We start from the raw sequence: 18659 nt of genomic DNA, 5'->3' as shown, positions 1-18659 counted from the left end.
GCAATGAATTTACAAGTCTACAAGGATGGAAAGGATTAATTTCATCCAAGGTGAGAATGTGTTTGGCCTAAAACTTTGGAGTACTTCCATTCTGACATAGCTCTTTTGGAAAAATCTCAAATTGTCTGTAGCCTCTTCACTTTACTTTGTGACTCCTCTATAATGCCAACTTCATTATTATTAATTAAATCTAATACTACATTAAAATTAGTGATTAATACAATAATAATGCAGTAATTAATCACAATAGTATGTTCCATTGTCTTTTAAAAAAGCAGGTCGTTAGGTGTTGTTGCAAGAGGTACAAGACCTGCTGCAAAAATCCTGGTCAAGTACAGTGATATGAAGTACAAACTTCCACTTCTGCAGTTGAATTAAGGTTATTTTATATATATATATATATATACATAAAATAATTACATATATATATATATATATAGTTTATATTGGTGCCTCAAGAAGTCACAGGGAGAAACTAATTTCCTAATGTGCTTCTACTTAGAAAATTGCTATTTTAGTCTTTCAGATCTTGCTGATCTATTCTTCGGGAAAATGGCAAGAAACTACACACATATAACCTCAGCTCTTAAACCTACATACACAAAATGAAAGAGATCATCAAAGGCAGCTTGGGAGCTACACAGTCACAAGCTGCTGTGATTTAACCCCAAAGACCCACACAGCCACTCACTCCTCCCACAGAGGGGTAGGGGAAAAAAACAGAGGAGTAAAACTGAGAAAATTCGTAGGTTGAGATAAAGACAGTTTAAAAGGGAAAGCAAAATCTGCACATGTTAGCAAAACAACACAAGGAATTCATTCACCCTTTTCCAGGAGCAGGCAGGGGTCCAGCCATCTCCAGAAAAGCCAGGTTCCATCATGTCTAACAGTCACCTGGAAAGGCAAACACCATCACTCCAAACATCATCTCCTTCCTTCCTTCCTTCTTCCCTCACATCTATATGCTGAGCATGATGTCATATGGTATGGAATATCCCTGTGGTCATTTGGGATCAGCTGTCCTGGCTGTGTACCCTCCTGAGTCCTTGTCACTCTAGCCCTCAGGCTTACCTTGCACCAGGTGGGGTGAGAAACTGAAAAGGCCTTGAGGTTTTGTGAGCACTCCTCTGCTGTAACAAAACCATCCTTGAATTATCAACCCTGTATTCAGCACAAATCCAAAACATGGTCCCATCCAAACTATGTGAAGAGAATTAATTCTGCCCCAAAATCTAGCCCACAGTATTCAACCCAATTGTTTTGATGCTCAGGAGCAGCAACTGCTAGGATTTACCTTTTTTAACCTTTCCGGTTTTTGCTTTTTTGCTTTTCATTTACAGAAAGCTAAGTTGCAAGGGATGTTTGTTCACTACATCTCTGAAAATCAGATAATTGGAGGGTTTTTGCTTATGTCTGGAGTGAATGCTTTGTTTGAGTGCTCCTCCAAATAGTGATAGCTATTTTTAAATGGTCTAGGTTTTTTTTTTGGAGGAAATTGTCTTGGAAATTTTTTTTGGTTATATAAGAACTAAAAGAGGAAGCTGGCTCTTAAATCATACTGCTTACTTTATGAAACAGATACAATAAGGAAGTGATGAAAGCTGGAACAGTATCCTTATCAACAGGTGGCCCAGGGCAGGATAAACTTTACTATTTGCCCTATAAATAAGCAGTGACTTAGAGAAGAGGCCTGCCCTAGGGAAAGACACAAGGCTAACAAGGAAAGGCAATCAATCACTTCACAGTATCTGACAATCTGTCTTTCACATAAGTACTCAAACCATAATAATTTGAAAAGGCACTTAGAAACCTTAGTAGCCTTGGACTCTAGCCAATTCCCAAAGCTTTTCTGGTAACACCATCACCAGATACATGAATGGGAACTCCACAGTAAGAAAAAAACCCAAAAGAACCCATACAAGCCCAGATAAAATATTATTTACTGTGATAAAAGTGACTGAAACCTTGTGTACACCTTCCCACCTCAAACACAAACATTCTTGATTGAGCCCTGGCACGCAGACTTCAGCTACCTGATTACACTCATGCTTCTCCTCTTTCAGGGCTCCTGGCTCATAAAGGCAGTGCAGGATTAACACATAAATGGGAAATTTTTCCTTATAATTCTTCCTTGTTCAAACTGTCCCCATATTTTCCTCACTGTTCCAAGGAAAGAACCATCACATTCCTAACAGGTCATTGATTCCTACAGAAATCTCCCCAGTACAGTCCAGTTCTCAATACTCTTTTGCTGTGCTGTGTGGATGCTAAGCAGCATCCACAGCAATGAATATGGTGGCGCTGATGGGGAAAAGGTTAAAAGTTAACCTAAAAATACAGTATTCAACATAGAAGTGGTTGGACAGTAATCTCTGCTTGGGACTCACTACCTTGCCAGGGAATTTTGCATAGGCTTGTCAACCCAAAAGTGGCAGGGATTTGGGCGAGTTGTGATTTGTTTTTCCCTTCCTTTTACTCTTCCATACTTACAGCACTTACTTAACATGTTTCTTCCATTTAATTTCTTCCTTACCTGAAGGAATTCAAACTGGTCTTTCCTGCCTCCCAGCCAAAGGTTTTCTGAGATCAAGTTCTTATTTCTTCCCATCTAAACTCTCTGTCCTGTTCTGCATGAGCTAGTTTCATATTTATAGAAAATGGAACCAAGACAGATTCTATAGCTAAAGGGGAGGAACAACCACCTGGAAAGACAGATGTAATTCCAGTCACCCCCAGGTAATGCTTGAATGTTTTAAATATTCACTGGAAACAAGAGTTAATCCCAGCTGAATTAATTCAATCTCGTGCAATCCTGCCAATATGCCCAGTTCTGTTAGTACGATTCCAGTTCTATTGCCTCCTCTCTTTTACCCCCACATCTCAAACACCCCACTATATACCATAGTACAGTAAATATCTGACTCAACTTTAAAGACACAACCACACCCAATTACAAAATACTGGAAAATACTGGTTCTTGGAGGCCATCTAGTGGGAAGAGCAGAATACTCCAAGGAGGAAATTCAAACTTTTGTTTTTTAGAGTTTATTTAATATGGTCTGCAAGATACATATTAGGGTTACCTTGCTGATCAGTGGATTTTCTTCCCACACAGTAACAAGCAAGTTGGTTAGGCTCATACACTAGGCTCAATAAGCTGTGAGTATAGCCACAGGCTCTCTTCTCTCCCCAACATTTCTAAAAACTGTTTTAGTTGGGAGTTCTGTCTGCGCAATGAAAAACCACATTGTACAACAGAGAGCAGAGGGAAGAGTTTCCATAAAACAGTTTTAAAGTTGCTGTTAGGTGACTGCTAGAAAATTTTGGGTTTCTGCAATTTGTTTCTGTCTGGAGAAGATGATGGAAGGTATTGGGTATTATAAGGAATAGACATACATTTCTTTGCTTACAGCTTTCAGAGCCCTGAGAATGCCATTAGTGCTTCAGCCCCTTTCCACTTTCGTGGGGGTTTGGCTGCCTGTGTTGAGCAAGCTCTGACACTGCCCCTGGGGTGAGCCTGCTCTGTGAGACTGGGCTGTGGAAAGGCTCTGTGAGAATGATCTGTGAGCAGCCTTCTTGAAAGGTCCTGCCTCTCTCTCAGCAGCCACATTAAAGTGCATTTAAGCTCAAGCCCTGGGCAACAGTACTTGTGCTCTGGGCACGTCTGTGCCAGGCCATGGATGTCACTCATCCTGACCCTGACTTGCTGGCATGACCACAGAAAGTGGATACAGGTTGTAACCTCCTGATTTATGACTATCACAGATGGAAATAAGAAAACAATGACTATTGTCAGTGCTTCATCGGTGGTACCTAAAAGATGATAAAAATATAAATCTGCTTGAAAGAAAGTTTATTCCAAGTACCATGGAAAAATCATGCATGTCATCAAATAAGACTTTACAAGAGGAAGGGTATAAAGGAAAAACACATATAAAATCATAATATATAAACTTCTCTCATCATATTACACATAATACTCTTTATAGTTACACATTTAGTAACTAATTAGTACCATTACAGACATTTCCCTTGCAAGAAACCATTTACTAAGTTGGCTGATATGACAAATGTGAAAATATCTCATGTTTAAGCTTGTAATTACCTGGAAGTGTTTTTCTGCTAGTCACAGTTAATGCTTCCTCATAGGTTTAACTGACACATTTCACATTCTCTTATGCAGTTGTTTCATGACAAGTTAGAGAGTGTTTTACTTGGAAAACCTGAGAAACTTACCAGACTTATTCAGATATGGTACCTGAGAGTATGAAGTTCTAAAAAACAGAGTTCAAGTTTATAAACCTGAATTCTTAATAAACTCCAAATCCTTGTTAATGTTAACAAGAGTTTGGAAGCTATGTTGGAGAGGAGAATTGCATTTGATGGTCTAATCTTAGTTCCTTTTTGGACAACACACAAAACCACTGAACAAAACTTTCACCAGGTCTGGAGCAAAGCAGAGAAAAAACAGTGTCGGTGTATTGCATGCAACTGCTATTATCACATTGTGTCACCTTTAACAGGTTTCTCACATACATTCATCTGCTGTTTAAATTCTAGCTGCACAGAACTATTAAGACAGAAAGAAACTACCTTGTTTTCTAATATAGTGGCAAATTACCTCTTGACTTAAAGTGAAAATTCTATCCAGTTATGGTAAAAGTCAGACACTTTAGAGAAAAAATTAAGTTTACATTCTTTTAAATACAAAGGAATGAGTGTCTGCATCTCATATCTGACTGCTGACTCCAGTTACTCCAAGACAAACTCTTGGAGAATGTATAAAACTGAATTGAAAAGAACTGAAAGTGGAATCAGCACAGAACTACATCTTCCAAACTTACTTATTTTATGTGATATTTGTGTATGAAGGCCTCACAAGGTATAAGGACTCCAAATAATGCTCAACGTACAAGAGAAACAGTTTCACAAATGGGACATAACGTGCTTCTTAGGCAAAAATCTGTTTGCTATCATGCCTTACTATTTTGGTCAGTTTTTGAAATGACAAAGGAGTCCCTGTCAGGAACTCGGCTGCATACACATATCTATGACAAATTAAAGTCTCATTTGCTAAATCATTTGAAAAGGACAGGATTTTACTACACAATGTATCTAAGAGTCTAGTGCTATCACAGTCCAGAACATTTTACAAAGGTAAGTCCCATATTTTAAAATATATGAAAGCTTTTCCTTGTACCAAAGTGATTACTTTAAAGTTTATAAGCATAGTCAAGTCCTCTTTCCTGGAAGAAAAATACATTTTTCTGTAGCTTGCCTTAAAGTGTGATCCAAGATGATTATGTTATTGAATGTAAATTTATATATTAATGTTTCAATAGTGCAGAAGATGCACAGAATAAATCATTGTAAAGGAAAACTGTTCTAGCTTTCTGTCACTATATCAGTTTAATTACATAATGCTGGCAAATAATTCCATTTATAAATAACAACACTGCACCTTTGACAAGATACTCAATCAAAAAAATAGGTTTGCTGAAATGCAGAAAATGTTCCTGTATAAACGGGATTGTAATTATAGATCAATTCTTTTGTTTCTTCTTCTTCACTGGAGAAATGGTGCATGCTCTTCCTGGCTGTAAAACATTGTAAAAGTACATATCATTTTAATGTTATCCTCCTCAACAATATTTATATTGGTAAAGTAAGTTATTTTGTGTAGCACACCAACAAATGGAATTACAGTAGCTTGTATGTGAAGAACTGTGAAGACACATCTTCAGAAAACTGGTTACAGCATATTTTATAACTGGAGAGGAAGAATTTAAAACCAAGACTGTATAAAATAGTTATGCATGAGATACTAGCAGTATCTACCAGAAATACCAGCACTTTTAAAGATAAAATAAATGCATCAGAGTAGCAGCCTGCTGAAAGCTGCATGGACTGTGCTGATGAAGAAAATAAAATTGAATCCTCCCCTGGTTTATCAAGTTGGCAACTCTGCAGAAGTCAAAATTAATGATGGATGGATACAAAGATGGTATTTCAGTAGAATGGTTTAGTTACTAAGTGATCGTACATTTTTACCAGCTGAAAACAGTTTACATTTTTCATCTTGTGGTTTATTTTCAAACTTAGGGAAGATATTCTGCCTTACATTAGCTAAAAATGTCAGTTACTCATTGCAAAGTTATGACATGAAGTACTCAGCAGGAGCAGCTCATGCTTCAGTGCCTCTCCAAAACACTGGGGAGGCCATGAAGAGTAACAGGATTTGGTAGAAGGGATGGGGTAGACAAATTTGGCTGAAGAAAGTTTGCTCTACCAGAATTGTAGGTCAGTAGATCCAAAAGCTGTGTCACACTGCACAAACTCCTTGGATGTGTACACAGTGTAACAGAACTCACACACAGTGTGTCTCAACTGGATCTACAAGCAGAGCTGGCACTTGTTTTGCCCCACTTAACTTGGATAATGACCTCAGCAAGCTTACTTCTATTGGGAATACAGTCTGTAAAAAGATACTAGACAAAATACCAAACAAAACCAGAGAACACATTGCATTCCAGTATTAGACTACAAAATTAAAACCAGACTTATACTGTACTTGATCCTTTATACTTTTCCCCCCTTGTTTTTATCACAGTCTGCCATCTCATAAAATGGTCTGGGTTGGAAGGGACCTTAAAGATCACTTTGTTCCAATCCCCCTGCCATGGGCAGGGACATATTCCACTAGACCAGGCTGCTCAGAGGCCCAGTTCTCCCTGGCCCCAAGTTCCCTATGAAAGTGGTTTTGCTACATTTTCACAAAGAGGAGTAAGACTACTTTATGCAAAAAAGCACCTTGAATTTGTATGAAATGCAAATTTTATTCCTATGCTCTCACTGATCAGGTCAGCACAAATTACATTTCTTTACATCACTATCTAGTTTCTTCATTAAGTTGACTAATTTGATTTGAGACCAAATCTAGAGACCAAACTCAACCAGCTTAATTATTATGTTCTTCATAGTCCCCATCAGAGGTAAGACAATTTCATAAAATAGTCCAGCAAAATTATTTAGTAGGGATAAATTAAGGAATAAAGTTTGATTCCTTCAAATACTCCTCTATTTATATCCTGCTTATTTATAACAAAAAGAGGGGAAGTGTCATAAACTATCAAAATGTTATGCATTAGTTACTTCCAGATTCTTAGATTATAAACAAAAAAAATAGCATCTCTGTAAAATTCAAAAACTCCTTGTGCTGTCTATAGTATACAACTGTAGGGCACATATTGTACCCCTCTGACACATCCATACTGACCAAGCCTATTTATAGTCCTGGTGTATGCATTTTGCAAGCAAAACTGAGAACACGCTGAATGACTATAAGCCAGTTTGGAACTGAAGAAGCCCCTGGAGTTACGAATGGGTTATTTTTTTTATTGTCTTTGTGCAAGAGAGGCCAAAATGTTACAGGGATATTTTGAAATGGTAGAAAGTCACAGAACAATGTTTTAGAGACAGCCTAGTAAACAGAGTTTGTAGAATGCTTGGCCTTTTCATGTTACTTTCACTAAGTCATTCTCTTTCTAGCATCCTTTGGTGTTTTATAAGCCTATAAAGCTTGCAGGTACTACGAGGTACTGAACTTTGACAGCTGAAAAAGAAGTCTGTCATCTTCAAAGTTTTTCAGTACTGCTTCACTCTAACCCACACCATTTATATATAATATACTTTTTACCTTCATTAACGAAGAAATCAGCCATATAATACGCTGCTCTTACAGCAGATGGCGAATGTGGAATGCCTGGAGAATTCTTCCACTCAAAAGGGTTTTTCTCTGGATGCCATTGCATACCATAAATTGGATATTTGTATGCTACAACAAAACACAAAGCATATAAAGGTGTATGCCTTAAGAATCATGTAATTAATCTTACTGCAATGTAAACTCAGAGAATAAGCTACAAATATACCTTGATTATTAACAGTTTCACAAAAGCTTAAACATCAAGTTGAAACATTGTTAAAGTCACAGTAGAACTGAGGAAAACAAATGCACACTGTAAAAGAAGGGTCTCATTCCACGCAAGAAACTATTCTTACATAATTTTCATTTCAATATGAATGTATATACACACTAAAAAATATAATGTTTGAAGTATATCAGTCTCAAAGCTTCCCATCTGCTTGCCAGCATCACTCAGCATGCACAGCTGTACAGGATGCCAGCTCCATGGGAAAGATCCAAGTCTTAATATCTCCTTAAAGGCCCAGCCAATCCAGGGCAGCTCCCATCTGCTCTGGCCCGGGCTGGTACACTTTGGGGGAGTCAGTCCTTAGTCCTTCCAGGAAATAGCGGCACAGCAGCTGATGACTGCTCTGTGATAAACCGCTGGAAGGCATGGGTGATGCCTGTCATTAGCCTAATCAGGTTTGCTGATCAAAGAGCTATTCTTCTCTTTTGGAGGCCAGCCAGGATGCCACACAGAAGAATCCCACTGGTGGCAGCTGGGTCCTATGGCAGGGCTGCTAGCGGTGCACTCATGAGGATCAAACACTCCCTGAAGAGCTAACTTGTTCCCTGAGCTGAGCAAGCCCAGTGTGACACAGGCAAAACAAGTCATGCAAAAGGCTTTTGGAGGAGGACAATTCCCAGCATTGCTGCTAATGTAATGAGGGATATTGCTGTTCCCTCTGCAGCCTGGATTGCCCTTCCCCTACAGCAAACAGAGAGCACCAGGGAAATGCCAGCCTAAGCAGGCAGCTGGCAGAGGCACACTGCACTGAGCAGGGATTCAACTGCTGCAGCACGAGCTGAGCAGCTCACACCACAGCGCTCAAATATGCCAGTGCTAATGTGTAACAGCATATCTTGAAGGAGAACAGCAGGTGGAAGGAATAATAAGGCTCACAGTACTCAAAAGATAAAATATCCCCGCAAACAGAAATGCTCCTCGTGGCCAGAGCGCTGACAGGGCTGATGCTCACCCTGCTATTTTAACAACTTGCAATACTAACTCACATCCATGCCACAGCACCCCTGAAGAACAAGGCTGTTACAGTCACAGTTTCCAAAGGAAATGAATTTCTTTACCTTCCATGGTAGAGATAAACTCCACTTCATCATCAGTGTTAGTGGTCAGAACTTTATAGAAATTACGAAGCTTTTCATTATTGGTGAAATTCTGTGATAAGGAGAGGGGGAAGAAGGAAAAGGTATTATTTGCTTATTTCTTTCTAGGTATAATGGAAAAAAAAGTGTTTATATGCAGGAAATGAAAAAATCAAATACCTCCATGGAGAGGCTCCATACATGAAAGTTTGATGTCAATGGCTCAGTAGCAAGTGCATATAATACATCATCAGGGAAATTCCTGAACATTTTACTGTCTTTTGCAGCTATTACAAAGAAAAAAATTGTATTTTCCATTACCAAAACTGGTCTCAGATGGACTTACGCTGACAGAAGACAATTAATAAAATGCTGTATTAAACATTTTTGGCAGTAAATCTTTATTATTTTAGAAAATCCTGCAAGAAATAATAAAATAACTACAACAGATTTCCAATATGCTGCTACCGGTCTCGACACAGAGAGGATCTGACTTAGGTAACAAAGTTCTCAGCAAAATAAGCACCATTCTTTGATACTCATATCAGCAGCCTTTCCACTCACAATGAGCACAAGTGACAGAATTTGTGAATGCTACATGTTTTTTGATTACCCACAAAGGGTAAAGTATCAACAGAGGCCATCAGTGCTGCCAAGTGCCACAGCTCTATCTCAAGAGATCTCTGTGATTCCAACACTGTTCAAATGGGACAGTAATGCTACTATTCATCATGAGGAAAGACGTGATTTGAAAAATTTAAAATCACCTGCTCTCCAAGCTTAATAGGTTTTGAACCTGTGAATTTTGTCAACTTGGTAACAAAAAGCAGACATTATTTTGTAGGTCTGACTTTTCAAATGACTCAGAGCCACAACTTTGTTTTTTGCTGACTGCTGTTGGTTTCAAATGGCTTGTGCTCACAAGTGACAGCTGCACTGACTTTACAAAAACAGTCAATGCAACTTAATAACAAAGAATTTAACAGAAGATAATCAGCAGGAACCTCACAAACATTCACCCCATAATATTTATCAAGAACAAAACACAACACCTCTTAGCAAAACTCATACATGAGATGTAATGAATTTTTCACCTGAGGTAAAGTTCAGAGGGAGTGAAAAACCATTTGTCTTGGTATGAACAAGTAAAATTTCACCACTTGTGAGATATGTAAGCTCTTCGTGTCCAAGACATGTTCCCCATATTGGAAAATAATCTCCTTTATCATTAGCCTACAAAACAAAAGCAACGATATAAGGAAACAACAATGAAAATCTACAGAAAAGACACTGACAAGAACTTCCTACTCCTTTTACTTGCTTTTGTGTAGGTGAAAATATATGAAGGCTAACGGATATATATGAGTTTTGAAGCAGCAAACTGAGCCTAATGTAGATACTGATTTCACTGTTCTGTTCTACAAGTAATTTTGAGAGCAGCCTAAACAGAAACCACAAAATGGCAACATTTCTCTGAAAAAAGCAATTATTAGAAGAGACACAGAAGAGTCCATCACCATTTTGTGGGAAAGCATGCTTGTTAGAATTCAAACTTTTCTAAGAAGAATGCTATGATCACACAGCAAGGGGCCTTTGCAATATCTGTGCCCACCCAATTTTCAAAAAATGTGAATCCTACTACTAGCATAGCTGTGGTCTTACATGACATACCTATGTGATTGTTTAGCTATCAGGTTTAGATCTGTGTACCAAAAAGACAAGGTATATTTAAGCAACATTAAGAAGTGGCAATCATTTTCAAAAGAATAAAAATTGCCAGATCAGTGTAAAAACAATATGAAAAAAAGAAAAAAGGAGAAAAAGAAAGCAAAAAACCAAGAACACAACTAGTTTCTTGTGACTTAACTAAGCATGGTGCATACATGCAGTGGGAATCTGCATTTTTAAATGGTTTACACTTGATAGTATGTTAGAGACTGGATGCTTCAGACCTCCTATTTTTATGAAATCTGACTAGTTTTTCTTGTTTCTAAACATTTTTAAGTTATGCATACGACAACATGCACACCACCCATGAAGAGCTGCTGCTCAAAGCCACTTTTGAGAAGCTAAAATGGCAGGCTCAGAATAATAATGCTCCCCTACTGCATTACTGACAGTATGCAATAAAATCTCACAGACCTACTTCTTCTCACAGCAAAACAAGGAAGATGTACGGAAAGAAGGCTGATAGGGCTGCAGAGTCTTCATGACCACTCTTAATGTATAATGAGACACAGAACTGACATGAAAGACAGACAGTGGAGTTGCAAGTGAGGATTAAAACTACTGAAGGCAAAAGATAAACTACAGTTTAAAACCAATTACAACAGAAACATAAAGATTTAGTGCTCCTCCTCCCTTCTTTAAAATAAACTAGAGCCTGAAGGCGAAGTATGTATTAAGCAGCACTCAACATTTTAAAAACTAATTTAAGAGCTGGAAAATGGTATTTCATTTAGATTTTTGCCTAACTAGTAAAATTCTATTAACTTGAACGGGCATTAGCAATTCATGTTCTCTATTCATATTAAAGCAGTGCCAGATCAAAGTAATTTCTCATTGTGAACATTTGCAAATGAAAAGGACCCCTGTTTTAGAAAAAGATAAAATTCAGTCATTCCATACGTGTAAAGATACTCTTGACTATTGTAGCTTTCCTTACATAAGTAAAACTAGAAATATTTTATAGTAATTAAGATTTGAAAGATGAATATCAAAACACAAAATTATCACAAGCAGCAAGAGAAAAAGCCCTCCTTTGTTAGAAAGGGTTACCCAGGATGAACTGAATATTACTTTCTGCCTTTCAGTCACTGGTAGTACACGTATCAGCTAATAAACCTGTCTCTCTGACCATAAAGTGACATAGGCAATTCATCATTGTGAAATGTCAACATAATTTCATAATTGTACAGCAAACCACAAGAAACCCTTGCCCTAGTGTTGCATACCAAGGCATAGGCTGCATTTCATACAGTGAGCAGTTCCAGAACGACAAATAAAATCATCTCACATAAAAGTAAGATAGTCTTTGTAAGACTCACTCTGAATAAAGACAGATAAAAGAATAAAAACATTTGTTACACAGGGACTGAAGAGTAAAAGGAGCTCAATTACAGAATTGCAGCAGCTGACTGGTCCTGTGAATGCCACTGCCTGCACTTTCCTTGCCTGCTGTTGGAATGTCAGCAACAAAGGTGGAAGAGCAATTCCTGTTCACAAAATGTTCAAAAAATGTTCACAGAGAGCCATAATGCCTCAGGTACAATGAACAATACCGTTCTCACCTGAAGAACTTTGGAGTTTAAGACTATAACACAACATATAACAGGAGTGGGTGTCACAAGTCTGCATCTTAAGCTATTAATGCAGAAGTTTTATGCAGAAGCAAGAAATAAGCTACCTCTTTTCAGGCCTACAGTTAACCCACTGAATGACAGTGCAAAACTATGAAAAAATATGAACCTGCCATTTTGATCTCAGAACAGCGATAACAAGAACCTCCAAGTAATTACCTCCAAGGCCTTGTGGTAAAATATCTTAGCAACCCTTGAATACTCTGAAGTCCTAAGATCCACACCACCTCCTGGAAGAAGTATCCTGAAAGGCAATATCCAACAATAGGATTAGCAACAGTGATCAACCCAAAACTTGGACAATGTACACAGAGAAATGGCTGATAGCAGTTTTAAGGGTATGATTTAGGTCTAGGTTTCAGAAATCTACAGACAGGCATCTATGCTCCCATTATGGACAGCAGGAATCTAGTCAGGAGAATCACTGGAGATTCAAATAGGTTTTCTAGAGTAGGCACCTGAGTGGTGGGTAGCTTAAACAGCCCTGTCAGCTCCACTAGCTAGCATTCCATTAATTATTTGAGTTTGGACAGCTAGTGAACAGGCAGACAGCAGAAAGTTGGTTTCAATCTTTAACTTAATCATAGTGTCTTTAACTTAATCACAGTGTTCAGTCTTTAACTTAATCATAGTGTTCTTAGTGTTCCTCTACTGAAGAACAGTAAGTGATCTAAATGTTCTCTATCACAAAGTATAGATCAAGCCTAATGTAACATAAGGAAGAAGAAAGTAAACGGAAAATACATAAAACACACCTATTTCAGCTGCTATACAAAAGGTTTGCAAGCCATGACTGTCATTTCCTATCCTGACTCTCAGCTGGCTCTCATTATCACTTTAAAATTCAAGCCCAAATCTCAATTAATTAAGTCCAGTTTCAGAAAAATAGAATTGTGGCCCTAGCATAGTACCTTCTTATTGAAGACAACAAAGATCAAAAAGTTCCTATCAAAAAGGAAGAAAAGTATATTTGACCATAACCTTTGGTCACACAGGATCCCACAGAGCTAAGGAAGACAATCTCAGGGACAATTTCATAAAAATACTGCACAAGCTTTTTCCACCACAAAATATAATCATCAGGAATGGCAATTCCCTGTGTGGCTCCCCAAACCCAAAAAAACACCACAGAAGAAAAAGTTTCAGCACAGTCTTGCAGAGAATTCACACAGACACAAGATGACATGGAAAATAATCAAGTACCATCAGAAACAGTAACATGAATGAAGCCTCTTCTGGCTGTAATTGGAACAGTGCCTGCAGAACCAACAAAACTGGATGTGTAAGCATTCCTTAATCCACTGCTGCAGAACCTCACTGGATTTACTCAAGTTGCATCCATTAGTTGTCAATTTTTTACTGAAACAGGTGTAGGATTTTCCCTACATGTCTATGCTCTGAAAATGGCAATCTGAATCAGTGAGATACTAACAAGCAGTTAGAAACAAATAGCATCTCAAATGATTCCAAGCATTTGCAAAGCAAATATGCATTTTAACCCTTGTGACCCGGTTTTTTTTCAAGTGAATAATGCACAGGTTCATGTAAAAGCCATCAAGTATTTGGTGGAAAAGTAGTATTCACAAAAATACAAAAAAACTTTACTTCCCAGTGTCAACACTGAAAATTAATACAGATGAAGGTATTTTTAAAACAGATCAGATTATAGGTTTCTTCAGAAATCTAATTAGAGAAATAAGGTGATTTTTACCTGGAAGTGTTAGGAAATTCACTCCACCTGTTCAAACCAAAACCTGGACTATATTGATTAAAACTGATTATCATTTTTGCTAATGAAAAAAGGAAATATCCCATTAAGTAGCAATGATAATGGCTTGACATTGTCATAAGCAGATTGAAATGCAACTACATGTATTCCAGTATCACTGCCTGGTTAGAGCTGATGATTTCCACTGGGCATTTCAATGGCTATCTCAGGAGTATATTCATAAGATTATGTCTTTAATATAATAAATTTCATTATTTTAAGAAGGTAGCATTTAATAGTAAATAATTTCTAACTTCAAAGAACAATGTGAAAGATCAATGTATCTCCTTCTTATTCTGAACTTCCACAGAATATAAGTCATTCCCTCCAGAGCTCCTTTTTGTTATTTACACCCAGTTTTAACATGGAAGCCAACAGGTGACAGTGGAGGGCCACAGAAGGAAATATAGACCATCCTCACTCACCTACAAAACACAAACTCAACTGACTTCTGACTGCAAAGACAGAAGGATAAAGAAAGTGGATGTACTTTCCAAACACTTTCTTCTGAATTGATATAGGTGGTGAGGTAGAAACAATAAGAGACCTCATTGGTGGAAAACCCTTTTGGCAACCAAAGTGAAGTTGGTAGCCATGAGCAAGGGAGGAAATTATTCATCTTGTCCCCAACAGCCCACAGCAGAGAAATGCATCACTGTCTTACACCCACTTAGAGCACAAGACTGCAAAGACCCAAGTCTTAGTGTCCAGGGCGTGTTGATATAGGAGGGCAATGCACTTCCCAGCCAGCCAAAGGTATAAATCTGCAAGGTCTACACATGCTGATTAACATCCTAGTTATATGCATAAGCTTAACAAATGTATTCACTGTTTAAGATACTCATCTCATGACTACAAGTAGCCCAATCACATGCTCTGGCCTCGCACACCATCACAGCTGTGAAGTGCAGTATCAGCTGATTTTATTCTTCTAAAGTGCACTTGTAGCACAAGGCTAAAAAAACATAAAAGGTTCTGACTTTGTTTAGTCCACAATAAAATCTGTTAGGCAAGATCACATTATCCCACATTTGAAAAGGAAAAAGAGAGTTGGCCAATTGCCACAGATCCCCTGAAAACCAGGAAGTTTTTCTAACAAAGATCCAAGACACAGAATCACAACGGGCAAGACAGACCATTCAAGCAGCAAAAGAGAGAACACACATGGAAAAGAGAGAAGCAGAGACTGGAAATGAGAAACTTTTATAATAGAGGAGATATGAAAAGGACTTAAAGAGGGAAGAAAGGGTAGAAACGGATGAAATACTAAGCAAGTGCTATTAACCATCAAAAAGAAGGTGACAGGTCAAAAAAAAATTAACGAAGAGCAAGTTGAGTATCTCACTTGCAAAACTTCTCATAACTATAATGTCACTTTTCCCTGTCTGAAGACATGCCAAGATGAGCCTTGGCACTGTTGCAGATTATCTGACATGTTCCTCAAGGAAAAGGAAGCACACCAATACCAGATGAAATAATGCATTCTGTGTGTTAGAATATATTTTTATGTCTGCAGTGCCCAGCCCAACCTCTCAGGAGAGCAGGAAGGCAATGTTCTTGAGAACACAGCAGAGCTCAAAAACAGAACCATCATGCCTTTCAACAGAAAGTCAGTGCTCAAGACTTACCCATTAATAGAGTGGAAAATTTTATCATATTCTTCATCTGTAAGATTTAATCTGAAACATCAAAAAATAATTATAGAATGCATACGATGTACATATATTTGACCACAAAAACATAATCTCTATTGAACAGAAATGTCTGACACAGAAAATATGCAGAAGGCATGCTTTAAACAGAGTAAAATGGACACAAATCAAAAGAAACATTTCACTTCAAACAACTCAGTCCACAAGACTGAAAATAGGGCCCTGTCACATAGAGATTCTAATGAAGTATTTTGAGACCCTTATGCAAGACACTTGAGAAATGTATTATTTACATGAATGGCATGGTTATTATTTCCTGCAGACCGGCAACTCCGGTTTCCAACTGATTCCCAAGAAGGGCAGAGCTGCAAACAGTGGGTCACGCCCATGCACCCCCAGCCTCCTTGCCAGCGTGGCAGCAGAAAAAGCAGAAAAGGCCTTGGCTCTGTGTAAGCCCTTCTCAGTGGTAACAAAAACAACTCTTTATTATCAACCCTGTGTTCAGCACAAATCAAAAACACACCCCCACACCAGCTACTTTGAAGAAAATTAACTCTACCCCAGCCAAAACCAGCACAGATGGCCACACTTCTGCAGAGGTGTGATAAGTTGGGTGTAAGTGAAAGTGTTCAGCTTTGCCGCAAGTAACTTAATTGCCAGAATTAGAAGCATCTATTCATCGGTGAAGCCTCTAGTCAGCAAACATTCTGAATGCTCCAGCACTACATGAGGAATGCTGGCTTCTAATTCAGGCACTTAAGTGGTGCTCTTATTGGACTGTGTATATACATGCTATTCTGTTTTTCTGCAGCTGTATTAGTATTGTTTTTAAGTATGGAAATTTATAATTTCATCATCTGGTTTCAGTCCATTTCATATCTTATAGCTAAGTGTTGGTATGAAGTACTGTCAGCTGTTACTTACTCCGCAACTTTTCACCAAACAACCAAAATAAAAGAAAGTGACCCATAGTTTGAACAGAACTGGAGTTTGTTTTCTGAAAGGAGTAGTGATAGCCTTAAAGATATCTATATCTATGTATCTATGTATATCTAGGTATTTATGTGTGTTTGTGTGGCACTACACTGTAGCTAACTTCAAAAACCATACATGCAAACCACAGAAGGCAATTTTACTGGTACAAAAAAAATTAGAATTTTTCAAAGAAAGACTAGCAATGTAAATAGAAGTATTAAAAAGTACATGTTCCACTCTGCTTTTATTGCAGTTTCTGGAACTCTCTGAGAATTGGGGCATCTTCAAATCATTTTTGAGGAGCAACAAACACTCAGAAAAGCAGCTGAGCTACTCTGTATGCCTCTAAAATCATACATTCTTTACATAATACAATTATTATCCACTCCTAAGGATAAAAAAAGTACCTTATAGGCACAGCTCGAGCACCAGCAGATTCCACAAACTTCACATATGAAGCCGCAATATAAGATCTTCCAAATTGCTGGTATTCATCAAAGTGACATTCCTGTGACAATATCCCTGAAGGGCCCAAGGAAGAAAATTAGCACCATACAAATGGCAAATGCTACACACTGAAAGAAGAGTCACAAAATCGCTGAATCAATCACCTTGGAAAAGACCACTGAGATCATCAAATCCAACCTACAAATGAATGTCAACTAGACCATGAAACAAGTGTCATGTCCAGTTTTTCCTTAAACGCCTCCAAGGACGGTAACTCCATCACCTACCTGGGCAGTCCATTACAGTATCTAATCACCACTTCTGTGAGGGAATTCTTCCTAATGTCTAATCTACACCCTCCATAGGTAGCTTAAAACTGTCCTCTTGTCCTATTGCTAGCTGCCGAGAAGAGACCGACCCCCACCTGGCTCCAGCCTCCTTTCAGGCGCTGGTAAAGACCGACAAGGTCACACCGGAGCCTTCTATTCTCTTGTCCAAACCACCCCAGCTTCCCAGCCGCTCCCCGTGCTCCTATTAATTAATTAAGCTCCCATTTCCTACATGCCAGCTAGCAGCGGTACATTTACTGCCCAGAGGAACTGCAGGCACCGAGACCACGGGGCATCATCAATTACGGCGCCCCGTCACGAGGTACCACATAAACACACATTACCTGACTAAGACGCGGCTTCCCCGCTATGACTGCTCCGCACTGTAACTTCTCTCAGGCAAGCCTGACTTTTAGAGAAAGCACGCACAGCGTTCGGCTGCTTACACCAGCTCCAGCTAAACCTCGGCTCCGGGAGACGCTTCCCCTGTGGCCAAGGCGGGGCGCGGCCCCTCGCCCTTAGCGATGACGGGTCTGTCACCGTGCCCCGCCGGGAGCTATGGCCAAGGCGGGGCGCGGCCCCTCGCCCTTACCGATGATGGGTCTGTCACCGTGCCCCGCCGGGAGCTATGGCCAAGGCGGGGCGCGGCCCCTCGCCCTTACCGATGATGGGTCTGTCACCGTGCCCCGCCGGCAGCTATGGCCAAGGCGGGGCGCGGCCCCTCGCCCTTACCGATGATGGGTCTGTCACCGTGCCCCGCCGGGAGCTATGGCCAAGGCGGGGCGCGGCCCCTCGCCCTTACCGATGACGGGTCTGTCGTTGCGCCCCGCCGCGAGGTCGCGCCGCGCCACGGAGGCGGCGGAGCCGCAGCGCAGCAGCAGCAGGAGGAGCGCGGCGGCCACGACGCCACCGAGCCCCGCCGGGCGCCCCATGGCCACCGCCGGGCACGACCAAGGCTGCGGGCACGGCTCCCGGCTCGGCTCGGCTGGCCTCCGGGCACGGCTGGCGGCTGGGCAGGGCCGGGGCCCGCCCCGCGCACGCAGCCCCGGCCCGCCCGCA

General features: G+C 39.7%; 1 protein-coding gene across 1 annotated transcript; it reads right to left on the bottom strand.

Annotated features, from left to right (window-relative positions):
• Positions 1–3836: 3836 nt before the first annotated feature.
• On the bottom strand, positions 3837–18602 carry GGH (gamma-glutamyl hydrolase). Its single transcript, XM_021555629.3, has 9 exons — positions 18403–18602; positions 17232–17346; positions 15826–15876; positions 12589–12673; positions 10165–10303; positions 9251–9357; positions 9053–9143; positions 7697–7834; positions 3837–5597 (listed from the first exon to the last, which is right to left on the bottom strand). Exons 1-9 carry the CDS (start codon positions 18530–18532, stop codon positions 5476–5478), a joined length of 978 nt encoding a protein of 325 aa, XP_021411304.1. The 5' UTR covers positions 18533–18602; the 3' UTR covers positions 3837–5475.
• Between the last annotated feature and the right edge of the window lie 57 nt (positions 18603–18659).

Source organism: Lonchura striata, chromosome 1 (assembly GCF_046129695.1).
Source record: "Lonchura striata isolate bLonStr1 chromosome 1, bLonStr1.mat, whole genome shotgun sequence".
Classification (NCBI taxonomy): Eukaryota; Metazoa; Chordata; class Aves; order Passeriformes; family Estrildidae; genus Lonchura; species Lonchura striata.
Note: the sequence above shows the minus strand (reverse complement) of the source record. Positions and strands in the feature narration are given on the sequence as shown.